The sequence below is a fragment of the Bufo gargarizans genome, chromosome 2, assembly GCF_014858855.1.
Source record: "Bufo gargarizans isolate SCDJY-AF-19 chromosome 2, ASM1485885v1, whole genome shotgun sequence".
In the NCBI taxonomy this organism is placed as follows: Eukaryota; Metazoa; Chordata; class Amphibia; order Anura; family Bufonidae; genus Bufo; species Bufo gargarizans.
This window is the reverse complement of record NC_058081.1, coordinates 527,391,003-527,415,506: the sequence shown is the minus strand read 5'-3', so window position 1 is coordinate 527,415,506 and position 24,504 is coordinate 527,391,003. Positions and strand designations below refer to the sequence as shown.

The 24,504-nt window shown below is 47.1% G+C and overlaps 1 protein-coding gene across 1 annotated transcript in view; it reads right to left on the bottom strand.

Annotated features, from left to right (window-relative positions):
- Positions 1-14,516, bottom strand: part of LMNTD1 (lamin tail domain containing 1) — a 102,778-nt gene extending 88,262 nt beyond the window's left edge. The window contains exons 1-2 of the mRNA XM_044278031.1: positions 14,424-14,516; positions 11,817-11,965 (exon numbers count right to left, since the gene is read on the bottom strand). Coding sequence (XP_044133966.1) covers positions 11,817-11,957 — 141 coding nt within the window. The 5' untranslated portion in view covers positions 11,958-11,965; positions 14,424-14,516. The remainder of the gene's footprint in view (positions 1-11,816; positions 11,966-14,423) is intronic.
- Between the last annotated feature and the right edge of the window lie 9,988 nt (positions 14,517-24,504).

Sequence of the window (24,504 nt, the reverse complement as noted above, 5' to 3'; positions counted from 1 at the left end):
GGAAAGCCTTTTTTTGCGCTTTGGAGGTAAGGGAGTAGTACAGCTCATAAAGAGGTGGGACGCCACCAGAGAGCTGGAATCCCGAATTATTCAAGTTAATCTGTGAAATTGATGCAGTGTTTCTATAACCAAATATTGCCTTTGTGAGCCGACCAAGCATCTAGTGTTGGATCGATACAACACTTGTAACTCACAGCCAATAATCGAACTGAAACCACGTCCTGCTATCTGTGAAAATTATATAAATGCATTCCAACATGTTTAATGGCGACTACTAATGCCGAATATTTGGTGACCATCCAATCGAGATTCTGGTTTGAATGACTATTATATCTGTTATCCAGAGTATATTGTGAATTGCGGTTAGTTAATTTTTGGCTATCGAATATATGGTGATGGTCTGATCGATACCCAGCCTGAACGGTCACCTTTATTCGATGACCTGACTACATTTGCTGCTAGGCATTCCTCAGCCTTTAACATAATAGTCATTTTAGTGATGTTTTAATGGTTTTATTGTGTATTTCTACTACAATTTACGTATCTTGTATGTTGATTTTAGATGTATGATTTTTAGTAATTTTTGACGTGCAGTATTTGAATATATTAAAATCAAATGTTTGAGCAGTCTTCCGGATATATGAGTGTCATATCTTTCTTGACTATCTGTTTGTATTAACCTTTTGGTGTGTGGCGTTCACACTGAGATATTGAGCACCATTCCATCCTCATTGATTAGTAAAGCCATCCCATTCTGCCAATACATTATAGTAGTTATATTCTTGTACATAAGGGCCAGTATTATAGCAGTTATATTCTTGTACATAGGAGGCAGTATTATAGTAGTTATATTTTTGTGCATAGGAGGCAGTATTATAGTAGTTATATTCTTGTACATGGTGGTAGAATTATAGTAGTTATTTTCTTATACATAGGAGGCAGTATTATAGTAATTATATTCCTGTACATAGGAGACCGTATTATAGTAATTATATTCTTGTACATAGGAGACCGTATTATAGTAATTATATTCTTGTACATAGGAGACAGTATTATAGTAGTTATATTCTTGTACATAGGAGGCAGCATTATAGTAGTTATATTCTTGTACATAGGAGGCAGTATTATAGTAGTTATATTTTTGTACATGGTGGTAGTATTATAGTAGTTATTTTCTTATAAAATAGGAGGCAGTATTATAGTAATTATATTATTGTACATAGGAGACAGTATTATAGTAGTTATATTCTTGTACATAGGAGGCAGTATTATAGTAGTTATATTCTTGTACATAGGAGGCAGTATTTTAGTAGTTATATTCTTGTACATAGGGGTCAGTATTTTAGCAGTTATATTCTTGTACATAGGAGGCAGTATTATAGTAGTTCTATTCTTGTACATAGGAGGCAGTATTATAGTAGTTATATTCTTGTACATTAAAGGCAGTATTATAGTAGTTATATTCTTGTACATAGGAGACAGTATTATAATAGTTATATTCTTGTACATAGGAGGCAGTATTATAGTAGTTATATTCTTGTACATAGGAGACAGTATTATAGTAGTTCTATTCTTGTACATAGGAGGCAGTATTATAGTAGTTATATTCTTGTACATTAGAGGCAGTATTATAGTATACTGAAGAGAAAGTTCATTCCAGCCTCCGGATAAAACAATGGAATCCTTTATTGGGAAATAGTCATAAAATCCAGGTATGCCCATTGTTGTACACAAGAAACAGTATTATACTAGTTATATTCTTGTACACAGGGGGCAGTATTATAGTAGTTATATTCTTGTACATAGGGGGCAGTATTATAGTAGTTATATTCTTGTACATAGGAGGCAGTATTATAGTAGTTGTATTCTTGTACACTGAGGGCAATATTATAGTAGTTCTATTCTTGTACATAGGAGGCAGTATTATAGTAGTTATATTCTTGTACATTAGAGGCAGTATTATAGTATACTGAAGAGAAAGTTCATTCCAGCCTCCGGATAAAACAATAGAATCCTTTATTGTGAAATAGTCCAGGTATGCCAAACACATAGTACACAGAAAAAACGCACCTCCTGTGACGCGTTTTGGATGTATATAACACCTACGACTGCAGCTATGACTAAAGGTGTTATATACATCCGAAACGGGCCACAGGAGGTGCGTTTTTTTCTGTGTACTATGTGTTTGGCATACCTGGATTTTATTCTATTTTTCAATAAAGGATTCCATTGTTTTATCTGGAGGCTGGAATGAACTTTCTCTTCAGTGTGTATCTGTTGCAGTGCCACGCTTTTCTGTACCCTAAACATCTGCATTGGAGTTGGCCGTGATTATCTTTTATTTGCAGTATTATAGTAGTTATAGTCTTGTACATAGGAGGCAGTATTATAGTAGTTAAATTCTTGTACATAGGAGGCAGCATTATAGTAGTTATATTCTTGTACATAGGGGTCAGTATTATAGCAGTTATATTCTTGTACATAGGAGGCAGTATTATAGTAGTTATATTCCTGTAAATATGGGGAAGTATTATAGTAGTTATATTCTTGTACATAGGAACAGTATTATAGTAGTTATATTCTTGTACACAGGGGCAGTATTAGAGTAGTTATATTCTTGTACATAGGGGGCAGTATTAGAGTAGTTATATTCTTGTACACTGAGGGCAATATTATACTAGTGTGACACAGTGTAAGGTTTTGTCTGGGAAAACAGGTATTTTCCTCCCAGCATGTGCTGGAGCAGTATAACGACAGTTATATTCTTGTAAATAGGGGACAGTATTTTTGTTTGTAGGATGCAGTATTATAGTGTAGCAGATATATATTTGTGCATAGGAGCAGTGTTATTGTAGTTATATTCTTGTATATAAAGGGACAGCATAATAGTATTTATGTTCCTATATATATTGTCAGTATAATGGTAGATATATTCTTGTATATACACATAGGTGGCTCAATTATAATAGTTATGTTCTTTTATATAGAGGTTGTATTATAGAATTTATATACTTGCATATAGGAGGCAGTATTATAGTAGTTCTATTTCGGGGCAGTATTATAGGAATTGTATTCTAATACAAAAATGGCAGTATTATGGTAGTATTATAGTAATCTTGTAATAACTGTGCTGCACCCTGGAGAAGAGTCATATTCAGATATTCAGAATAAAATTACATTTACCGGGATGGGGTTTAGTACGTGACTCAGGCATAAATACTGAATCATGGATTAATATAACTTGTTATTAATATTGTATTGTACGCTGAGGTGATCTAGAATGACACGGTTACAAAGCAGTGATTACTGGTCAACCCCCCTTCCTAATGACACACGCATTCAGTGATCTAAAACACGTGTTCAATGCAAAACACTAATCCTTCCCAAATCTTCTTTAATACCCTCCGCTAACAAAGAGCCACAATTACTTGTCATCTGGTGCGATGTCTTAATGACAGCAGCGATAATAACAGAGGGTCTGTGTGTGTTTGCATATGATTAACAGCAGGGGGATAATAGGACCCCCTTCACCTTTGCATTGTGCCCTAATCCAATGTTACTAAAATGTAATTAAAGGGACACACTTGATACCAGAGAAAGACACTGACAGATTTATAAGTTTACTGTAAGCAAAGCAAGTAAATGTAACCTCTCCATCTAATATGGGAGATGTTTAAAGGGAAGTTCTACGTAACAGTATTTGTATGAAAATAACAGTACTCTGCTTATACTGGATGGCAATATTATTTATGACCTGCATTGGCAGCATTATGTCGGCAATATATTGTTATATTTTGTAAGTACTGTTTGACTGCATTATGTTTGCACTGTATGGCAGTATTATTCATTCACCATATCGAGACTTATACATATACGTATTTGATAAATGTCAAGTGAACTCGCCGATATTGGCAGGTTTGGATGATTTTGACTTCATGACAGCAGATACCAGTTAGGCCTCATCCACACGACAGTTGTTTTTCTCGGCCTCCGTTCCATTTTTTTTGCGGATAGGATGGGGACCCATTCATTTCAATGGGTCAGCAAAAAAATGCTGATAGTTCATCCGTTTGTGTTCAGCATCCGTTATCCGTGTTTCCCTTCAGCAAAAAAAATTGTGCATGTCCTACTTTTTTCACATTTGCAGACAAGGATAGGCATTTATTACAAGGGCTCTGTGGAAAAAAACAGATCCTCCCCCCCTCAAAAAACGGATGCCGCATCCGTTTTTTTTAGCGGACGCAAAAAACAACTGTTGTGTGCATGAGGCCTTAAAAGAAGAGCTGGTAACATTTCCAAACCTTTGTTTCCATGGGAGATAAGCAAGGGAGCCTGTTCCATTATCCACATTGAAATAAACATGCTGGGGTGGATTTACGAAACTGTCCAAAAGAAAGACTGGCTTTGTCGCCCATAGCAACCAATCACAGCTCAGCTTTCATCTTACCAGAGTATTATATGAATTAAAATCTATGCTTTGATTGGTTACTATGGGCAGCAAAGCCTTTTATTTTTTTGGGGGACAGTTTCGTAAATCCCCCCTGCAAACTCATTTGAGACACCTGTGAATTTTATTATGGGGAGGTCGGGTGAAAGTTATTTAATGTGTATGGCCATCTTTATTTATGCACTATATGGCAGTACTATGCTTGCACTTAATTCCACTATATTTTTATGGACTGCAGTGTTTGGCAGTTTTATTTTAGCACTATAAAGTTTATCTTTTCTGCAAACCCTAAGAAATGTGCACCAGCAGAATCAGTGCAGTGAAATGTCAGCCGTTTATAGTTAGCCTATTAGTCTAATTTGACGTTATTAGGAGTGAATGGACATAATGGAGCTAGGTGAGTCTAGGCATCCAATAGAAGGAGCCCTGAAGTTTGCAATGGTGGCAATTTGCGCCATTTTTGCTGACTTGCAAATTCATACACCCAACTACTAATGATAAATCTCCCTTAAAGTTAATGAAATCTGCATCCGACCCAAATCTGTACAGGCTGCTCCACTACTAGCTGTTAGGATGACATAAGATGTATGTGAATGCGGGATTATAATATAGCTACCGGGAGAAACAATTCTCTCCAGTACCAGACGGTATAGCGCAGATTTTGTGGCAGCACGTGAGCAGAATCTGTGGATTTCCTTCCATCCCCAGGGAATGTATTATGATAGGAAAGATGAATGAATCTGATAATGTTGCCCTCAAGAACGTGCTGTTTTTAATGGGACTATTACTTGCCAATAGCTCCTGCAAATAATGATAGCGATGGGAAAGCGACAAGCTATTGTCTTCCACAGGATGACCAAGAGACATTAGTTACCACAAAAACTTCCTTTTGGGGGTCTTCACTGTGCGCAGACAAAAGTGCCCATCCCAGGGCAAGAGCCAACTTCAGCTCTTATCTGTATGGGAAATAATGACAATATAGAAAAAGTAATAAAAAAAGCAATTCAGTCGAAAAACTCTATTCAGCCACCTACAATCTATTTGTTTTTGGGACACTGGGTGACAGCTAGAGCTCCAACAGGGGCTACCTCCCAGATCCAAACTGCCTAGTTATACATTGATGCTTCTTATTTTGCTGCATAGTTAAAGGGAACCTGTCACCGGGATTTTGTGTATAGAGCTGAGGATGTCCGCAATACCCAGTCCCCATAGCTCTGTGTGCTTTTATTGTGTAAAATATATATTTTTATACATATGCAAATTAACATGAGATGAGTCCTGTACGTGAGATGAGTCAGGGACAGGACTCATCTCAGGTTAATTTGCATATGTATCAAATCGTTTTTTTACACAATAAAAGCACACAGAGCTATGGGGACTGGGTATTGAGGATGTGCTAGCAGCCATGTAGCAGCCCATGTCCTCAGCTCTATACACAAAATCCCGGTGACAGGTTCCCTTTAAGAAGATTTGTCGTTCAGGAGTCTGAGAAAGCTGGGTAACAGAAACTGCCCCCCACAGTTTTTACATTAGCTGTGTCAAAGCATTTCTAGGTCTGCCTTGTTGATATGCATTCCGCTCTAAGGCTACTTTCACACTTGCGTTCGGTGCGGATCCGTCTGGCATCTGCACAGACTGATCCGCCCCTATAATGCAAACGCTTGCATCCGTTCAGAACGGATCCGTCTGCATAACAGCTTTTTCAGATCTGAGTTTTCACGATCCGACAGTATATTCTAACACAGAGGCGTTCCCATGGTGATGGGGACGCTTCAAGTTAGATTATACTAAGAACTGTGTACATGACTGCCCCCTGCTGCCTGGCAGCACCCGATCTCTTACAGGGGGCTGTGATCCGCAGAATTAACCCCTCAGGTGCCGCACCTGAGGGGTTAATTGTGGGTATCATAGCCCCCTGTAAGAGATCAGGTGCTGCCAAGCAGCAGGGGGCCAGACCCCCCTCCCTCCCCAGTATTAAATTCATTGGTGGCCAGTGCGGCCCCCCCTCCCTCCCTCCCCTGTATTAAATTTATTGGTGGCCAGTGCGGCCCCCCTCCCTCCCCAGTATTTAATTCATTGGTGGCCAGTGCGGCCCCCCTCCCTCCCCTGTATTAAATTCATTGGTGGCCAGTGCGGCCTCCCCTCCCTCCCTCCCCTGTATTAAATTCATTGGTGGCCAGTGTGGCCCCCCTCCCTCCCTCCCCAGTATTAAATTCATTGGTGGCCAGTGCGGCCCCCCCTCCCTCCCTCCCCTGTATTAAATTCATTGGTGGCCAGTGTGGCCTCCCCTCTCCCCCCCTAATTAAAATCACCCCCCTCCCCCATCATTGGTGGCAGCAGAAAGTTCCGATCGGAGTACCAGTTTAATCGCTGGGGCTCCAATTGGTTACGTCCATCACCGTAGTGATGGAGCATGTGATCTGACGTCACCACAGGTCCTTTAGCCCACAGCTAGTAAAGAAGAGAGCGGGAACTACGCGATCAAGAGGAGAAGGTGAGTTAATTTTTTTTAAATTTTTTTTAACCCCTCCAGCACTATTATACTATGCATTCTGTATTCAGAATGCTAATATTTTCCCTTATAACCATGTTAGCCAAATTAGCAAATTTCCAAGTTTCAATTTCTCTTCTTTCCAATACATAGTAATACCTCCAAAACTAGTTATTAATTTACATTCCCCATATGTCTACTTCATGGTTGGATCATTTTGGGAATGCCATTTTATTTTTTGGGGACGTTACAAGGCTTAGAAGTTTAGAAGCAAATCTTGAAATTTTTCAGACATTTTCCAAAACCCACTTTTTAAGGAGCAATTCAGGTCTGAAGTCACTTTGTGAGGCTTACTTAATAGAAACCACCTAAAAATGACCCCATTTTAGAAACTACACCCCTCAAGGTATTCAAAACTGATTTTACAAAAGGTGTTCCACAAGAGTTATTGGCAAATGGAGATGAAATTTCAGAATTTTAATTTTTGGGCAAATTTTCCATTTTAATCCATTTTTTCCAGTAACAAAACAAGGGTTAACAGCCAAATAAACTCAATATTTATTGCCCTGATTCTGTAGTTTATAGAAATACCCCATATGTGGTCGTAAACTACTGTGCGGGCACACGGCAGGGTGTAGAAGGAAAGGAACACCATATGGTTTCTGGAAGGCAGATTTTGCTGGACTGGTTTATTTACACCATGTCCCATTTGAAGCCCCCCTGATGCACCCCTAGAGTAGAATCTCCAAAAAAGTGACCCCATTTTGGAAACTACACCCCTCAAGGTATTCAAAACTGATTTTAAAAACTTTGTTAACCCTTTAGGTGTTCCACAAGAGTTATTGGCAAATGGAGATGAAATTTCAGAATTTCAATTTTTGGGCAAATTTTCCATTTTAATCCATTTTTTTCAGTAACAAAGCAAGGGTTAACAGCCAAATAAACTCAATATTTATTGCCCTGATTCTGTAGTTTATAGAAACACCCTATATGTGGTCGTAAACTACTGTACGGGCACACGGCAGGGCGCAGAAGTAAAGGAACACCATATGGTTTCTGGAAGGCAGATTTTGCTGGACTGGTTTATTTACACCATGTCCCATTTGAAGACCCCCTGATGCACCCCTAGAGTAGAAATTTTTAAAAAATTACCCCATTTTGGAAACTACGGGATAAGGTGGCAGTTTTGTTGGGACTATTTGTAGGGTACATATGATTTTTTGGTTGCTCTATATTACATTTTTGTGAGGCAAGGTTACAAAAAAATGTACATTCTGATATAAATGTAGAAAAGTAGACATATTAGGTATTAACCCGTCCGTAAAAATCTGCTCTATAAAAATAACACATGACCTAACCCCTCAGATGAACACAGTCAAAAAAATAAAATAAAAACGGTGCCAAAACAACTATTTTCCATTTTAATCCATACGGATACGGAAGGACACCACCATTCAGTGTGACAAGTGCCCTGATCATCGGGGCCTCTGCATTGACGGTTGCTTCAGGGAGTACCACACTTCCATGGAGTACTAAATTTCCGCGGCAATACCTGGATTCCTGGTTGGCCAACAAAGTCAGGAATCATGGGCTCAAAATCCTCTGGGGTACACCAGACAAGGTCACCCGTAATGGGCTCAGGTGGACTTACCTGGTGGGCCGGAAAACTAGTACGAGCCCCGGGGCTGCTTATACTAGTGTGTGGCACAGGGTCCCTGCCATGGGGGTCCCCTGGCTTCGCCTGGCGGTGTCTCCGCCGCCTTGGGGGCTCATTATCATCACTAGATGATGAGGAGGAAGAGGATGACAAGAGGAAGTGGGGTCATCCTCATCCTCACTGGGGCTCTCAGAGTCAGAGACAAACAGGGCGTATGCCTCCTCCTCGGAGTGTGTGTGTGTGTGCGTGTGTATAAAACTTTTTAGTGTGCGTGTGTGGGGGGGGGAGGGACAGGTGTTTACGTTCACTTATACCCTACCCTAACACACCCTAAACCTAACAGAAAAAAATATATAAAACTAAATTTAAAAAAAATGAAAGCCCCAAAAATTTGAAAAAAAAATAAAACGATTCAAACTCGCTGATCAGCGGTCCGAAGCTGATCAGCGGTGGGGTGGGTGATGCGCTAACAGTGGCCGGATGCTAAGAGTACACACCAAAAAAAAAAAAAAGCTCTTGCGCACTAAAAAATTTGTTTGTAAGGGGGGGGGGGGGCAGGGGGAGCAAGCTGCAGCACCCGATCAGGGTGAAGCACAAAAAAAACAACCTTTTTTTCCCCCTAAACTATCCCTTAGTCTTCCTGCCTAATCTAATATTTTCTTAAACCTGTCCCCAATAACTTTTGAGTGCCAGATGGCACTATGGTGGCTCACGTGGGGGTGCTGGGCTCAGAGGTGGACGGATGGGCTCCTCTCTCCTGACTCCACGGAAGCAGGGTGGAGGAGGAGAGCAGAGCTGGGGGAAGTTAACCCCCGCCCACCCGTCCAGCCAATAGGATGCGATCCTGAGAGGTGATGTCACCGCCACCTCTCAGGATCTAAGGATGGTTATTGGTGGTGTATTATCACACCACCGATCACCATCCTATTCCGGGTTATCGGGTCACCGGAGACCCGAATGACCCGGAAAAGCAGCAAACCGCAGGTCTGAATTGACCTGCGGTTTGCTGCAATCGCCGATACGGGGGGGTCACAGGACCCCCTCGGCATTATCACAGAGTGCCCGCTGCACGGTGGTGATCGGAAATACACAGGGTGTACCTGTACGTCCTGTGTCCTTAAGAAGTTAAGAGTGATTGGTTTAATAAAAATAAAAGGATCGTTAACCTGTAAAAATCGTAAATGTACTTGTCTATGGTCAACTATAGATTTCGATGCATGCAGGAACTTAATGATTGCAGTCGCAGAGGGTGCGACCACGACCGGGCCCGGCGGCGCCCCGCCGCAAGTGATTTTAAAATTTTTAATGGTAAATGGCAGGTCGGGCCCCGGCCTCTGTTCCTGGCCGGTGGCGCAGCACTGTGCACTCGCAGTTAGTAATTTACGCCGCCCCACCACCCCCGGCCCCACCTCCACCCATCCGGCGCTGCCCTAATCCGGATGCAGTCTGGGGGCAATGCGTTTTTCACGGATGGTTGCTAAGAGATGTTGTTTGTATAGATTCAGTTTTTTATCACGCGCGTGCAAAACGCATCAAAAGGCATTGCACTCGCACGATAAAGACTGAACAACTGAACGCGATCACAGACAAAACTGAATGACTTTGCCTGTGAAATCGCACAGTTTTCACTGAACGGATCTGGACCTAATCCGCTCACGCTCGTCTGCAAGGGGGCTTACTGTGCATAGTGCGGAAGCTGTTCATCAGCAGTGGGTTGGCAGGGGAAGGATACAGAGGACTCCTGAGCTTGCACATTTTAGTGAGAGGACTTCTGGCTCACAGTGCTCTGCTCACGGTGCACCTGATCAAATGTGACTTGATGAAACCCACACTACATTGACAAGTAAGCGTTACACCGCTGAAAATCAGGGAAAATCATTATTGGATGCTGCCCTATCTGGTGACAGATTCCTTTTAAGTCCTCAACAGTAAGCAGTCCTGCAATTCAAACTGCATACAGATGCATCATGCACCACACTTTTCAGGTTGCCTTACAGTCCTAATGTAATTCTACAGGGCAGGTGGAATTTTCAAGGGTTCAACTAGATCTACTGCCTCCTTCCTTAAATGGGTGAGGGACTCATGTCTTCTATCAACCAGAGTGAACAGAAGTGTCAGACACAATCTCAGTCTCGGTACAGGACATGTTTACAGAGACGCTCTGTCAGTCACATGTATCCAGTGGCGTAACTAGAGTTCTATGGGCCCCAAGGCAAACTTTATAGTGGGCGGAGAGGGGGCCCAATTCAGGTAAGAATTATATCCATTTTGCCCCCTCTATATATATATCCATTTTGCCCCCCTGCCCTGTTTATATATATATATATATATATATATTATATATACGTGGGGTAACGGCAATCCCCAATAGTATAAGCAGAAGAAGTAGGACTGCAAATAAATAAAGTGCATGTGCATAAAGTGACCAGTGCCGGCACTGGTCACTTTATGCACATGCACTTTATTTTTTTGTATCAGATGGATGTAATTTAATTTGATTGTAACCACACCTTGATTGGTGGGACACTTTTTGTAATGCCTTTATATGTTCTCACTTTCACTGTCTCTATGCTTGAGGAAGGCTCGTATGAGCTGAAACGTCGCAAGATTTGCCACAATATGGGTGAATAAAATCTTTTGCCTTCACCACTATTTCGGAGTGCAGTCCTACTTCTTCTGCTTTTATATATATATATATATATATATATATATATATATATTTTTTTTTTTTTAAGCCCCCTGTATATACTGTATATCCAGACCATTTAGCCCCCTGTATATATATTGATTTTGCCTCCTCTTTATAGATATTCCATTTTGCCACCCAGGGTAGGGCATCATAAACCTGGTGACAGTTTCCAACAATAGCAAATGTCATGAAAATTCGTACACCTAGACTATGTATTAGTTTCCTACCAATTTCAAGATCTCTGCTTGTACTTTTTTGCCTTCAGCCTAGTGTCAGTTGGAGATGATTTGGGCAAGTTTCCGGTCTTTATATGTAAACAAGAATGATTCTATTCACTGACAGCAAGCTCTTTATAGTACCCTATTCATTCCTTCACTTGCAGGTCAATCTGCACTGTAAAGTGGCCCCATGACCTATAGGTCCCCTGTGCTGCTGTGGCATCTCCGCCCCTGCTGATACCAGGGAGCAATAGATGATCGGCGTCTGAAAAGCATTTTATCACTAAACCAGATCTGCTCATTTCCCATTGCACCTGTTTCAGTTGGTTTCTCAGTGATTTCACATGCTGTATATAGTTCCTGAACTTCTCAGTGATGTCTTGAATTTGCGCTTTTTCGGAACTGCGGCGTGCCACTTCTGCGGCCAAGGATGGCGCCCCGCTGGGTGGGATCATGACTCCTCCTATTAGAAGGGAATATGTTAAAATTGGCTTCACATCAGCATCATGTATATAGTCTCCTGGTTTTCTGTAACCAGAGAGCAGTGCATTGTGGGAGCTGAAATAACAGTTACACGGATAGTTAGTGAGGTGAGGAATGATTGTTTTTTCAAAGCATTCCGCCCATGTTTTTACATGAATGATTCCCCAAAAACCTCTTTAAGGCAGCCATACACATAATATTAACCGGGTCGCGAGGTATAACTGCCAGCCAGACGTGCATTCAGTCGACAGCTATATGGCCAGCTTTAGCGCTAAGCTGTTTGGTCACATGTCTGACAGAGGGGTGGAGCTAAATCGCTGTCTGCTTCCAAGGGCAACCATCAGAATTTTGAAAAGATAAAACATATAGGAATAAGGTTCCTTCCTGCTCAAGTGAATACTACAGAGCCGTCCCATAGAAGTGAATGGGGACGCCATACTTGTAATTACACCTGCTCACCACTGCAATTGCTGCGGCGGGCAGCTAAACAGAGCAGAGAAAGCAGCCTTCCCGACACCCCTGCCAATCTGATATTGATGACCAATCCTCACAAGTCCGGCGATGCACAGGTAAGCCCTTACCTGTGCCTGTGGCGGGAGCCGGTCTGAAACAAATTCAGTCAGCGGGAGCAGGCAGTTCTGAGAACAGCCCGATAAAGGCCCCCGGCGGCTGTTCTCAGAACTGCCTGCTCCCGGTGACCGCATTTGATTTCAGACCGGCTCGCGGCACAGGCACAGGTAAGGAGTTACCTGTGCATCGTCGGACTTGTGATTCAAGATGGCAGCCCGCATGTGTTCGCTGGCAAACACTGCGAAGTGGCCATCACTGATCCTAAGGATAAGTCATTAACAGAAAAAGAGGACAACCCCTTTAAGAATGAGTGTGGACTACGGTCTTTATTAGCTCGGGGGCTCTGGGGGGAGGGGGGCTGTATTTACTTAGAGATTTGGGATCCGAATGTTATTAGAAACCTGGGGGAGATTTATCACAGCTGGAGTAAAGGAAAACTGGCTTAGATTGCACCTTTTATTTTTCAGAGCTCCTTTGGAAAATGAAAAGTGTAATCTGATTGGTTGATATGGGCAACTAAGCCAGTTTTCCATTCCACCAGTTTTGATAACTCTCCCCTTGGTGCCTGTAATTAGAGCAGCCAGCGCTAGCTGTTGTGAAACTACAGTTCCCAGCAGACTCCATTCACTTCTGTGGGAGCCCTAGGAAGAGCAGAACAAGTGGGCATGCTGGGAGTTGTAGTTTCACAACAGCTGGAGTGCCAAAGGTTGCCTACTCTTCGTTTAGAGAGTCTATATTTAATTGGGGGGGATAACGGGGGTTCAATGCTATACACTGTGGTATCAGTTATTCATCTGTTGCTGTGGGGATCAGCTAATAAACACAGCCGCTCACTGCCTCACCGCTTATCAGCTTTGTATAGTAAGGCCTCTTTTTCACACGAACGATACGGATTGGCTCCGGATGCGTTCAGTGAAATTTCCACCATTTTGTAAGCAAGTTCAGTCAGTTTTATCGGCGATTGCGTTCAGTTTTTTCCGCGCGAGTGCTATGCATTTTGATGCTTTTTTCACGCGCATGATAAAAAACTGAAGGTTTACAAACAACATCTCGTAGCAACCATCAGTGAAAAACGCATTGCCCCCAGACTGCATCCGGATTAGAACGTAAGGGCTCCGTGCCAGTGCTGTGGACCTCAAATTTCGAGGGGCAGCCACATTCACTTGTATGGGGTCCGCAATCTGTCCGTTTCACAACAAGTTCTATCTTTGTGCGGAACGGAACACCACGGAAGCACTCCGTAGTGCTTCTGTTCCGTTCCGAACCGCATCTCCGGATTTGCGGACCCATTCAAGCAAATCAGTCCGCATCCGTGATGCGGAATGCACACGGCTGGTGACCCGTGTATTGCAGAACCACCTTATGCGGGCACTGAACACTTACAGTCGTCTGAATGAGCCCTTACAATGCGGTTTTCACTTAAACCCCTTTCACTTCTATGGGGCCAGGGCTGCGTGAAAAACACAGAATATAGAACATTCTGCAATTCTCACGCAAAGCAGAAGTAATGCGTGAAAAAAAAAACGCTCATGTACACAGACCCATTGAAATGAATCGGGTCAAGATTTAGTGAGGGTTTTATGCGTTCACGTCACGCATTTCACCCGCGCGGGGAAAATCGCTTGTGTGAAAGGGGCCTTAGACATGAAGCCCAAATGTAAGGAGCTGTGTATGACTGGCAGCTGGTCCTGCCATAAACCAGTAAGCATGCTGTCATGCCATAGAACAGTGTACATATAAACCAGGAGACATCTTCCTGTAGACTGCCGTCTGGAGTGAGCCATGTCTTTTGAATGTAAAGCCACCTGTTCCACAAACATCCAGGTTTGCTACAGAAGCCCCCCTGCAGCTCAGCCCCCATGACTTACCTTGTCCCTGAGACTGACACCGTACAGCTTCTTTCCAAGTGCTCCCAGTAAGATGTGAATGGGATTAGTGATCTCTCATGTCACCCATTTCCCCGAGAATCACTTTTGTTGATGGTTTCCATGGGTGATGCTGGGGCTGAAGGCTACAATGTGAGGCGGAGCTGCTGTGTCACTCACTCCTCTGGCTCCTAGAACTGTGCTGAAGACCAGTGCCACCACAACTATAACTGGGAAAGCAGGGTGAAGACCAGTCCAGTCTCCACTACATAGCCCACAGCCAGGGCTGTCACTCTCCTCTCCTAGACTTCTGACTGGCAAATCTGCAGATTCCCCTGTACACTTACACCTGTTGTGCTGCGTAATTAGACAGACTTGCCATTCAGCATGGCAACAGTTTTTGTCCGGTCACAACGCGGCATTTATGCCGTAAAGCGGGCCGGATCACTGCCAGACCTCATTAAAGTCAATGGGGATCAAGCGGTGAACTATAGAATCCAGCAATGCCGGTTCTGGCGAAATCCTGCAGGCTGCTCTCTGCCAGAACCGCTGCCGCATATGTGAACGTACCCTTATCCAACAATACGTCCCCTGCCCCTGTATAGCTGCATGACTAGGGAGTGACATTCAGGAGTCTGGGAAACCTGGGTGTAGACCATCATAAAAGCTTCTACACGTTAAATGGTCACCAGATATGGTATGGTACATCCTCTTCACCATGCTTTTTTTTTTTGGGGGGGGGGGGGGGGCTTTGGGAATACTGCACAGCTGTATGCACCCAATCATATACGGTACATTCTAGTTACAGTCCACGTGACTTTCCACATGAAATTCATCATTATTGTTACACTGTATCAGCGATTGTATTCTGTTAACATAACGTTACACGTCTTATCGGGGGTTCATCTCATGCTCGCCACCAGTGATTAGCAAATAGTCTGCACTTGGGCTCACCCCCTACCCATTGCCTGGTTCACTGCCACTAATCGGCAGGAAATGGCATTTAGCATGAAATATAACTGGGTCACAACACCGACGCGGCGGCTATTGTCCCATTTTATGTCTCCCTCTCACGACCTTTGCATTGTGCAGTTACATATCGCATTGTAATGGGAGCACTCTGTATGAAGGTTAAAATATCCGGAACCCTAATAAAACAGCCCTACTTCTTTCTTTGGTTGAATGTCACTTTATATAAAGGACAGAAATGACGAATGCTATAAAATGGTGACTCATGCTCACTGCAAAGCCTCCACTCCGTGTTGTACAGAGTTATAACAGCAGCTGAAACCATCCACCTCTGCTCTACATTTTACTTATAGAATTGATTTTATCCACCAGGAAGGTTGCGTCACCTCGCAAATATTCTTCATTACTTATACTTCAGAGCGGCATTCACAATTCTGATGGAAACAATTGAGCAAGTTTGTTGCTACACACATGTCTGAGGCTGCTGGAATAAATGTCGGACAGGTCGTAGTTTTATTCCAGCATCCTTTCGCCGTGCGCTGCCTTGCCTCCGCCGGAACTCAGCCCCCCATATAGTCAATGGGGACGGAGCGGCAGTCCGGGGGCACATGTTCACTAACGGCAGGACGGATCCGACAGTCTGTTCACCCGACGGAACAACCTGCCGGAGGTCCGTGTCCCTAGTGTGAAAGTAGCCTTAGCCGAGCTCCTGGAATATGCAGGGGAAGGGAGAGAGCGCTGGTATTTTCTACATCAGATGACTACGCAGTGCCTGGTGTAACAACACCACCTCCCAGTATGCTGGAAGAGCCATGGAACGGTTGGAGCCACCATAAGAGGTGGTGTTGCTCAGCTTGCAGCAGAAGCAGTACACCATTTTGTCAGCTGCATGAGAGAACCGTGTGGATCCGGATTCTGTTCGCAGGAATGTGTATCGGCGTCAGGAAGCTGATCAGAACAGAGGGTCAGAGTTACAGGTTCTGCAGGGTCACATGTTGTGGCAGGGACTTGCTGTCTGTTTGGAGCAACCAGTGAATACAGGACATACCCAGGTCAGTGACTCAGTGGCACGGTTATTGACTTGTAGGCTCTGCCATCGGTCAGGTCCGTTACCCTGCGGCACAGTATCGACTTGCGGGCTCTGCTGTGTATGCCACCTTGGGTGCAATTCAGTGGCGTAGGGATAGCCATAGCAACCATAGCAGTGGCTATGGGGCCCTACGCCACTGGGGGCCCGTCCCGGACTGCATTCATTTTTTATTTTTATTTTTTACACAGCCAGGCAGCCAGGTGGGCGGGGCTTGGGTGGTCCGCGGCTGTGGTGGGCGGGGCTTGGGCGGTCCGCGGCTGTGGTGGGCGGGGCTTGGGCGGTCCGCGGCTCGGGCCTGGCTGGGGGGAAGCCAAGGAAGGAGTAGTCAGGTCAGGACTGGAGTAGGCGGGCCCGAGGCGCACTGCTGCACGAGCAGAAGATGAGGTAGGCCAGTGAAGGGGGGATCTGTGGAGGACACTGAAGGGGGATCTGTGGAGGACACTGAAGGGGGGATCTGTGGAGGACACTGAAGGGGGGATCTGTGGAGGACACTGAAGGGGGGATCTGTGGAGGACACTGAAGGGGGATCTGTGGAGGACACTGAAGGGGGATCTGTGGAGGACACTGAAGGGGGGGGGGATCTGTGGATGACACTGAAGGGGGGGGGATCTGTGGAGGACACTGAAGAGGGGATCTGTGCACGACACTGAAGAGGGGATCTGTGCACGACACTAAAGGGGGGGATCTGTGGACGACACTGAAGAGGGGATCTGTGCACGACACTAAAGGGGGGATCTGTGGACGACACTAAAGGGGGGGATGTGTGGACGACACTAAAGGGGGGGATGTGTGGACGACACTAAAGGGTGGGATCTGTGGACGACACTAAAGGGTGGGATCTGTGGACGACACTAAAGGGGGGGATCTGTGGACGACACTAAAGGGGGGATCTGTGGACGACACTAAAGGGGGGGATCTGTGGACGACACTAAAGGGGGGGATCTGTGGACGACACTAAAGGGGGGATCTGTGGACGACACTAAAGGGGGGGATCTGTGGACGACACTAAAGGGGGGGATCTGTGGACGACACTAAAGGGGGGATCTGTGGACGACACTAAAGGGGGGGATCTGTGAACGACACTGAAGGGGGGGGAATCTGTGGACGACACTTAAGGGGGGGATCTGTGGACGACACTTGGGGGGGATGTTGGGGTGGGAGGTCCTGGAGGGGTGTTTGGGTGGGAGCTCTGGAAGGGGTGGGAGGTCCAATAGGTATGTGGGGGTGGGAGATCCGGGAGGGGGGGCCCATAATTGTTTTTGCTATGGGGCCCAGTCATTGCTAGCTACGCCCCTGGTGCAATTGTTCAGTTGGGCTGGTACCATGACACTTAGCCTGGAGTATCGGGTATTCTGGACACTCCGTTGTTGCTACACTACAAGGCTACTCCAACGTCTAGGCTGAGAGTATTGAGGGCACGTGAAACAGTGTCATTTGGTTGGTTAAAGGAAGGGAGTGTAACTGTGTGGTATTCACTGTATTTTGAATTGTAAGTGATATACTCTCTGTAACTACTGTTATTATTACTGTTAATACTACTGTTATAGTTCAGTAAAGCTACTGTTTTGCATCAAGAGCTGGTGTCCGTGTCGCTTTCCTTATTCCATGACTTCGCTGTATCCTGGGGGTCCCTCCCCGGTTCACCGTCTTACACAGACACTGAACAAGCAGATGATGCAGGGGTTATCAGCTGTGAAGTTTGCAGAATAGTGAGTGCAAATGACTAGTGAATACTGATCCTGTAACTCGGCATCAGTACAAGATAAGTGATATAATGTATGTACACAGTGATTTCACCAGCAGAATAGTGAGTACAGCTCTGGAGTATAATACAGGATGTAACTAAATGATTTTCCTATTTCATGACGTAAAGTCATAGTTTTATTAAAGACACGGAGGCGAGTATTGCTTTCTCCTTCTTTACTGAACCACCAATAGCAGCAAAGAGAAAAAATTAACATACAGGGAACCATAGCAACCAATGTCCCTCCCCTATGGCCCCAATAAAAGGCCGCTCCTCCTATGGCTCTTCCTCTTTCTTTGGGATCCTGGTGCCAAAATCCCGAACACTCCAACGAACTCTGAACTTCAACCGGAACGAAGAACTCCACACTGCCCGAAGCAGGAACCAGCAGTCGCCAACCTGGTCAACCACCGAAGAACTTTAAACTGGAACACGGTATACCACTCTTGAAGAAGCCTCAACCTGAAAGAGAGAACAGACCATGGGCCCAGGTGAAACCGGCATGTCAGGACAAGAGCATCGGACACCAACTGCCCAAACAGACCCGATAGGGGTTGAATGACCAACGGCAATAAAGTGCATTAAACAAACACTACAATGGCAATGAAATAACCAACAGAGCAATAAATACAATGTCATTAATAAATAACAGGACAATAAACACCGCAAAGACATATACATAAGCGAGCCCTGAAAGAAAACAACCCACCAAAAGACCCAAGGGAGGGAAAACAGGGTGGGCAATACTCGCCTCCGTGTCTTTAATAAAACTATGACTTTACGTCATGAAATAGGAAAATCATTTAGTTTTACATCAAGACACGGAGGCTCATATTGCAAGTTCAAAGCCTGTCAATAATGGAAGCAAACAAATTAGCTGGAGGACGGAAATAGAACTCCCTGAACGTGGTAACATTAGACCAGTCGGCCAGGCGCAACACGTCCTCCAATCTGGCCCCCGAAACCGCCAGAGCGGTGGCCGAGGCCCCCCGTGCGGAATGGGCCGTGAAGACCGAAGTGTCAACACCCGCCAACGACATAACCCATTTAAGCCAACGCGCTAACGTAGGGCTAGCCACCGGGCCAAACGGATGCCGAATAGAAACGAACAGCTGTGGCCTGGTCGGAGACCTGTGCGCCAGAGTCCTGGCCTCGTACTCCCGAAGGCACGCCACGGGGCATAAGATCGGAGACGTAGGAAAACTAGGGTAGGACACGAACCGGATGCTAGTCTTAGTGCGACGCGAGATGTTAAAGGTAACCCCCTCCGGGGTAAACGAACGCGCGTCGTAGTCAAGGGCCCTCACATCCGATACTCTCTTACATGAAATGAGGCAAAACAGTGCCAACAATTTAGCAGACAATTGCCTAATGGATAGAGCCGAATTCTCGGGCCAAGAGGCCAAAAAGCCCAAAACCAGGGAGACATCCCAAGTAGTGGAAAACCGAGGCCGAGGGGGACGAGACAACCGAGCCCCCCGAAGGAGGCGAGACACAGAAGGATGTTGACCAGCCGCGACACCCGCGTAGCCCTCGTGGGTAGAAGAAATAGCGGACCTGAAAAGGTTAATGGTCCGATAAGCCTTCCCCGCCTCAAAGAGAGAGGTGAGGAAACGCAGCAGGTCAGCTACAGGTGCCGAAACGGGATCCAAGTCCCGTTCCACGCACCAATTAGCCCAAGTTCTCCAGGCTGCCCGGTAAGACTTTAGGGTGCCGGGAGCCCACGCGCTGTCCAATAGTCGTCGAGTCGCAGCCGAAATTCCCTCGAAAGATCCAGGTGTCCGGAGATCCGGCATGCCAGCAGCCGCAGGGATCCGTCGAGGAGGAGGGGATGGAGTAGACCCTGAGGGTTGCGTAGGAGATCCAACCGGCTCGGGAGAAGAACAGGAACCTCCACCAGAATCTTCAACAATGAAGGGAACCAAACCTGGGATCCCCAGAACGGGACCACCAGAACCAGATCCGCCCGATGGCGGAGAACCTGCAGGAGAGTCCTCGGGATCATTGAGAACGGAGGAAACGAGTACAGGCGAGACACCGACCAGTCCTGGAGGAAAGCATCCATCGCCACCGCTTCCGGGTCCGGACGCCAGCTGAAGAACCGGGTTAGCTGCCTGTTGAGCCGAGAGGCGAAGAGATCGACGGACATCGGACCCCACAAATCCGAAATCGCCGCGAACACCAGCGGATCCAACTGCCAATCGCTGCCGTCCGACAGGTAGCGAGAGTTCCAATCCGCCTGAATGTTGCTCAACCCTGGCAAATACTCCGCCTGCACCATGATATCCCTGGACAGGCAGAACGACCAAAAATCTTTGGCCAAACGCGCCAAAGTGGCCGAGCGAGTACCCCCCAGACGGTTGACATACCGGACCGCCGACACGTTATCCATCCGCAGCCGGATACACGCGTTGGCGATCCGTTGGAAAAACTCCTCACAGCGAAGGACCCCGCCAAGAGCTCCAACGCATTGATGTGCAGGAGGGATTCCTCCGCCGACCAGGGACCCCCAGTGGAGACCCCGTTGCAATGGGCCCCCCAGCCCTGGAGGCTCGCGTCCGATTCGATCGTCAACTCCGGCAGGGATCCAAAGATTGCTCTCCCGTTCCACGCTTCCAGGTTGGCTATCCACCAACTCAGTTCCTCCCGGGCTTCCGAGTCCAGAACCACCGCGTCCGCAAAGGAGGCACCGGTCCGAAGATGGGCGATCTTCAGTCGCTGGAGCGCTCGGTAATGCAGCGGGGCTGGGAACACCGCCTGAATGGAAGAGGCCAACAGGCCGATAATGCGGGCCAGGTGACGTAACGAGAGATGGGGAGCGAGGAGAGCATGTCTCAACTCCTTGCGGATCGCCCGCAATTTTGCCGTCGGCAGGCTGAGAGACTCCGAGAGCGAATCCACCGTGAATCCTAGGAACTCCATCCTCTGGGCCGGAGTAAGGCAGGATTTCTCTCGGTTGAGGAGGAACCCGAGACCCGAAAGCAGATCCGCCGTCCAGTGTAGATGTTCCAGCAATCCCGCTCTGGACTCGTGCATCAACAGAATGTCGTCCAGATAGATAATGAGACGCACACCCCGAGTCCTCAACCACGACACGACCGGACGCAGCAACTTGGTGAAACACCAGGGAGCTGAAGACAGCCCGAACGGCAGACAGGTGAACCTCCAGACCTCTCCCTGCCACCGGAACTGAAGCAGGTCTCTGGAAAGAGCGGATACCGGGACCGTCAGGTACGCATCCTTCAGGTCCAGTTTCACCATCCAGTCCCCAGGGATTAACAAGTCCCGAAGGAGATGGATCCCTTCCATCTTGAAATGACGGTAACATACTACCGCATTCAACGAGCGAAGGTTGATGACCGGTCTCATCTGCCCGTCTTTCTTCTGCACAAGAAAGATGTTGCTGATCACACCCACCGATGCCGGGGGCGCAGGCTCTATTGCCAACTTTTGCCTGAGGGACTGCAATTCCGCGTCCACCAACGCACGATCCGCGCGCGATAGGGGAACAAGCGGAGGGGAAGGAATCAGATAGGGGGAGCCCGTGAGCTCTATGTGAAATCCCCTTACCGTGGCAAGCACCCATGGATCCGCGGTAATGAGGCTCCAAGCGTGGGAAAAAAGCTGGAGTCGGCCCCCTACACAAGGTACCATAGAATCCCCCAACAGGGGAGCACTTACCCAAGGGTCTGCGGTGACTCACTCAGGTTGCCCCGGAAGGAGCGAGAACGCCATTGCTGTCCTCTCGTGGTGAAGAACGGAGACGTGATGCGTTGTTCCTGGAACTGAGGACGATGTCCACCGGAACCTCTGGTCGCTCCACGGGCCTGGAAATTTGCACGGCCGGACAGGCGGCCCCTACCACTGCCGGCCCGATGAGAGACCCGTCCCTGGAAGACCCTGCGCATAGAGGACTGGGCCTTGTCCAGCGCAGTAAAAGTGCCCACAAACCGGCTCATGTCCTTGATGAAGGACTCGCCGAAGAGGAGGCCCTGGGCATCCTTCCCTGCCTCAGTGAGCGCCAAATTGGCCAATTTGGGGTCAATCTTAAACAAGATTGCCTTGCGTCTCTCAATCGCCATGGCGGTATTGGCGTTTCCGGTCAGGCATATGGCCCTCTGGGCCCAACCCCTCAATTCCACCGGGTCAATCGGGGTACCCTCAATCCTAGCCGCTTCGGCCAACTCTAAGATCCTAGTCAAGGGACCAAAAACATCAAGAATCTTGTCCTGGCAGCTGCGGAGCGCTGAATCCAGGCCCTTTTTCGCGTTCCAACCCGTTTTGGACAAGAACTGCGACATCTTGGGGTCCACCAACGGGGTGTCACAGACCTTAATGGGGACCACTGGCCGGGGACACTCGGCCCTAAGCTTATTGCGCGACTCGCGGCTAAGTGAGTGACGCACCCAGTGCTCCAAATAGGCCCCCACATAAGGGGAGGGAAGCCATTCCGCCGACCGAGGGTGATGTAACGACTCGGGATCGAACATCGGTTCGCCCGAATCATCCAACACGGCCTCAGAACGGGCAGCGGTAGAAGTCGTCGCCGCTTCCTTGGCAGAGGAGGACGCCGCAGCGGAGGTGGATGGGCCCTGAACTGGGGGGGTGAGATCCTCCTCTGTGCCGTAATCGAAGTCCGCCATAGCCTCCTCGTCTGAAACTCTATCCGAGTCAGACAGGTCCGGTGATTGCGCTCTAGCGCGTTTCCATGTCCGCGCCCTTTCTGCCTGGCGGGAAGAGGCCCTTGTCCGTGAACTAAGCACGGGTTCCGGGGTGGCAGGATGCGCACCAGTCAAAGTCCCCTGTAAAACAGGGGGATCAACAGAGGTAGGCTGCGGAGCGGCAATGGGGTCCTGCAAGGGAGCACTAGCGGGATGTGCGGACAGGGCCTGGGCGATAGTCTGTGACAAAACTGACGACATGGAGCCCATGGCTGCCATAATCGCGTCAGACACTGAGCGCTGCAGCGCCAGCGCATGCGCATCTGAATCACTGGAGATAAGTCCCTCAGGAGAGGAGGGGGGGCGACTGGCAGTAGGAGGTGGAGTAGGAGCCGACATGATCAAACAGATGCCTATATGGGGCAGCGCTGTGACTAAAAGAACAAGCCAGGGACAAGGCCTAAGGTCACCTGAGACAAAGAGCAGGAGAGCAGGAGCCGCCGACCGTGCAGGGAGACAGACAACTGACCGATCGGAAGCAGGAAGCTAAAGGACCGCCCCCAGAAGCCCGCGAAATGCGGCCGTTCTAAAGATGGCCGCCGAGATCTCGCGGCCGGCGATCAGAGAGGGTTTCCAAGATGGCCGCCGAGATCTCGCGGCCACCCCGATCGGAGAAGCGCCGGGAAATGGCGCTGCCGAAAAAGAAGAGGGAGGACCCGCCCCTTAACCCCCGGGAAGCGCGGACGCAAGCGCAGGTAAAATGAAGAGAGGGGCGGGAGAAAAAGGCCCGTGAAACAAGGCCAAAGCCAGGGAAAACCCAGCAAGAAAAAAACGCAACAAGAAAAAAGGGGAGGGGGGAGCCCAGAGGGCACCGACCGAATATCCCCCCAAAGCGCAGGGATAAGGCCAGCAATACAAACCCCCCCACCTGCACCGCAAGTGGTAGGGGGGCAAAAGCAAGGGGAGCGCTGTACAGCAGGCAGGGTTAGTCACCCAGTGTACACAGCGCAGACACAAAGAGAAAACCTAACACAAAGCTAAACAGCAGAGAATAAAAGGTGTACTTAGCTTGGCAGCAGCAAAGAAAGAGGAAGAGCCATAGGAGGAGCGGCCTTTTATAGGGGCCATAGGGGAGGGACATTGGTTGCTATGGTTCCCTGTATGTTAATTTTTTCTCTTTGCTGCTATTGGTGGTTCAGTAAAGAAGGAGAAAGCAATATGAGCCTCCGTGTCTTGATGTAAAACTCAGGATCAGTGTGGGATAAGTAATGCAATTTATATACACAGTGACTCCCCCAGCAGAACAGTGAGTGCAGCTCTGGAGTATAATACAGGATATAACTCAGGATCAGTACAGGATGTATATACACAGTGACTCCACCAGCAGAATAGTGAGTGCAGCTCTGGGGTATAATACTGGATGTAACTCAGGATCAGTGATGTATTGTATGTACACAGAAACTCCACCACAAGAATAGTGAGTGCAGCTCTGGACTATAATGCAGGACGTAACTCACCATCAGTACCGGATAAATAATGTCTGTACACAGTGACTCCACCAGCAGAATAGTGAGTGCAGCTCTGGTCTATAATACAGGATGTAACTCAGGATCAGAAGGA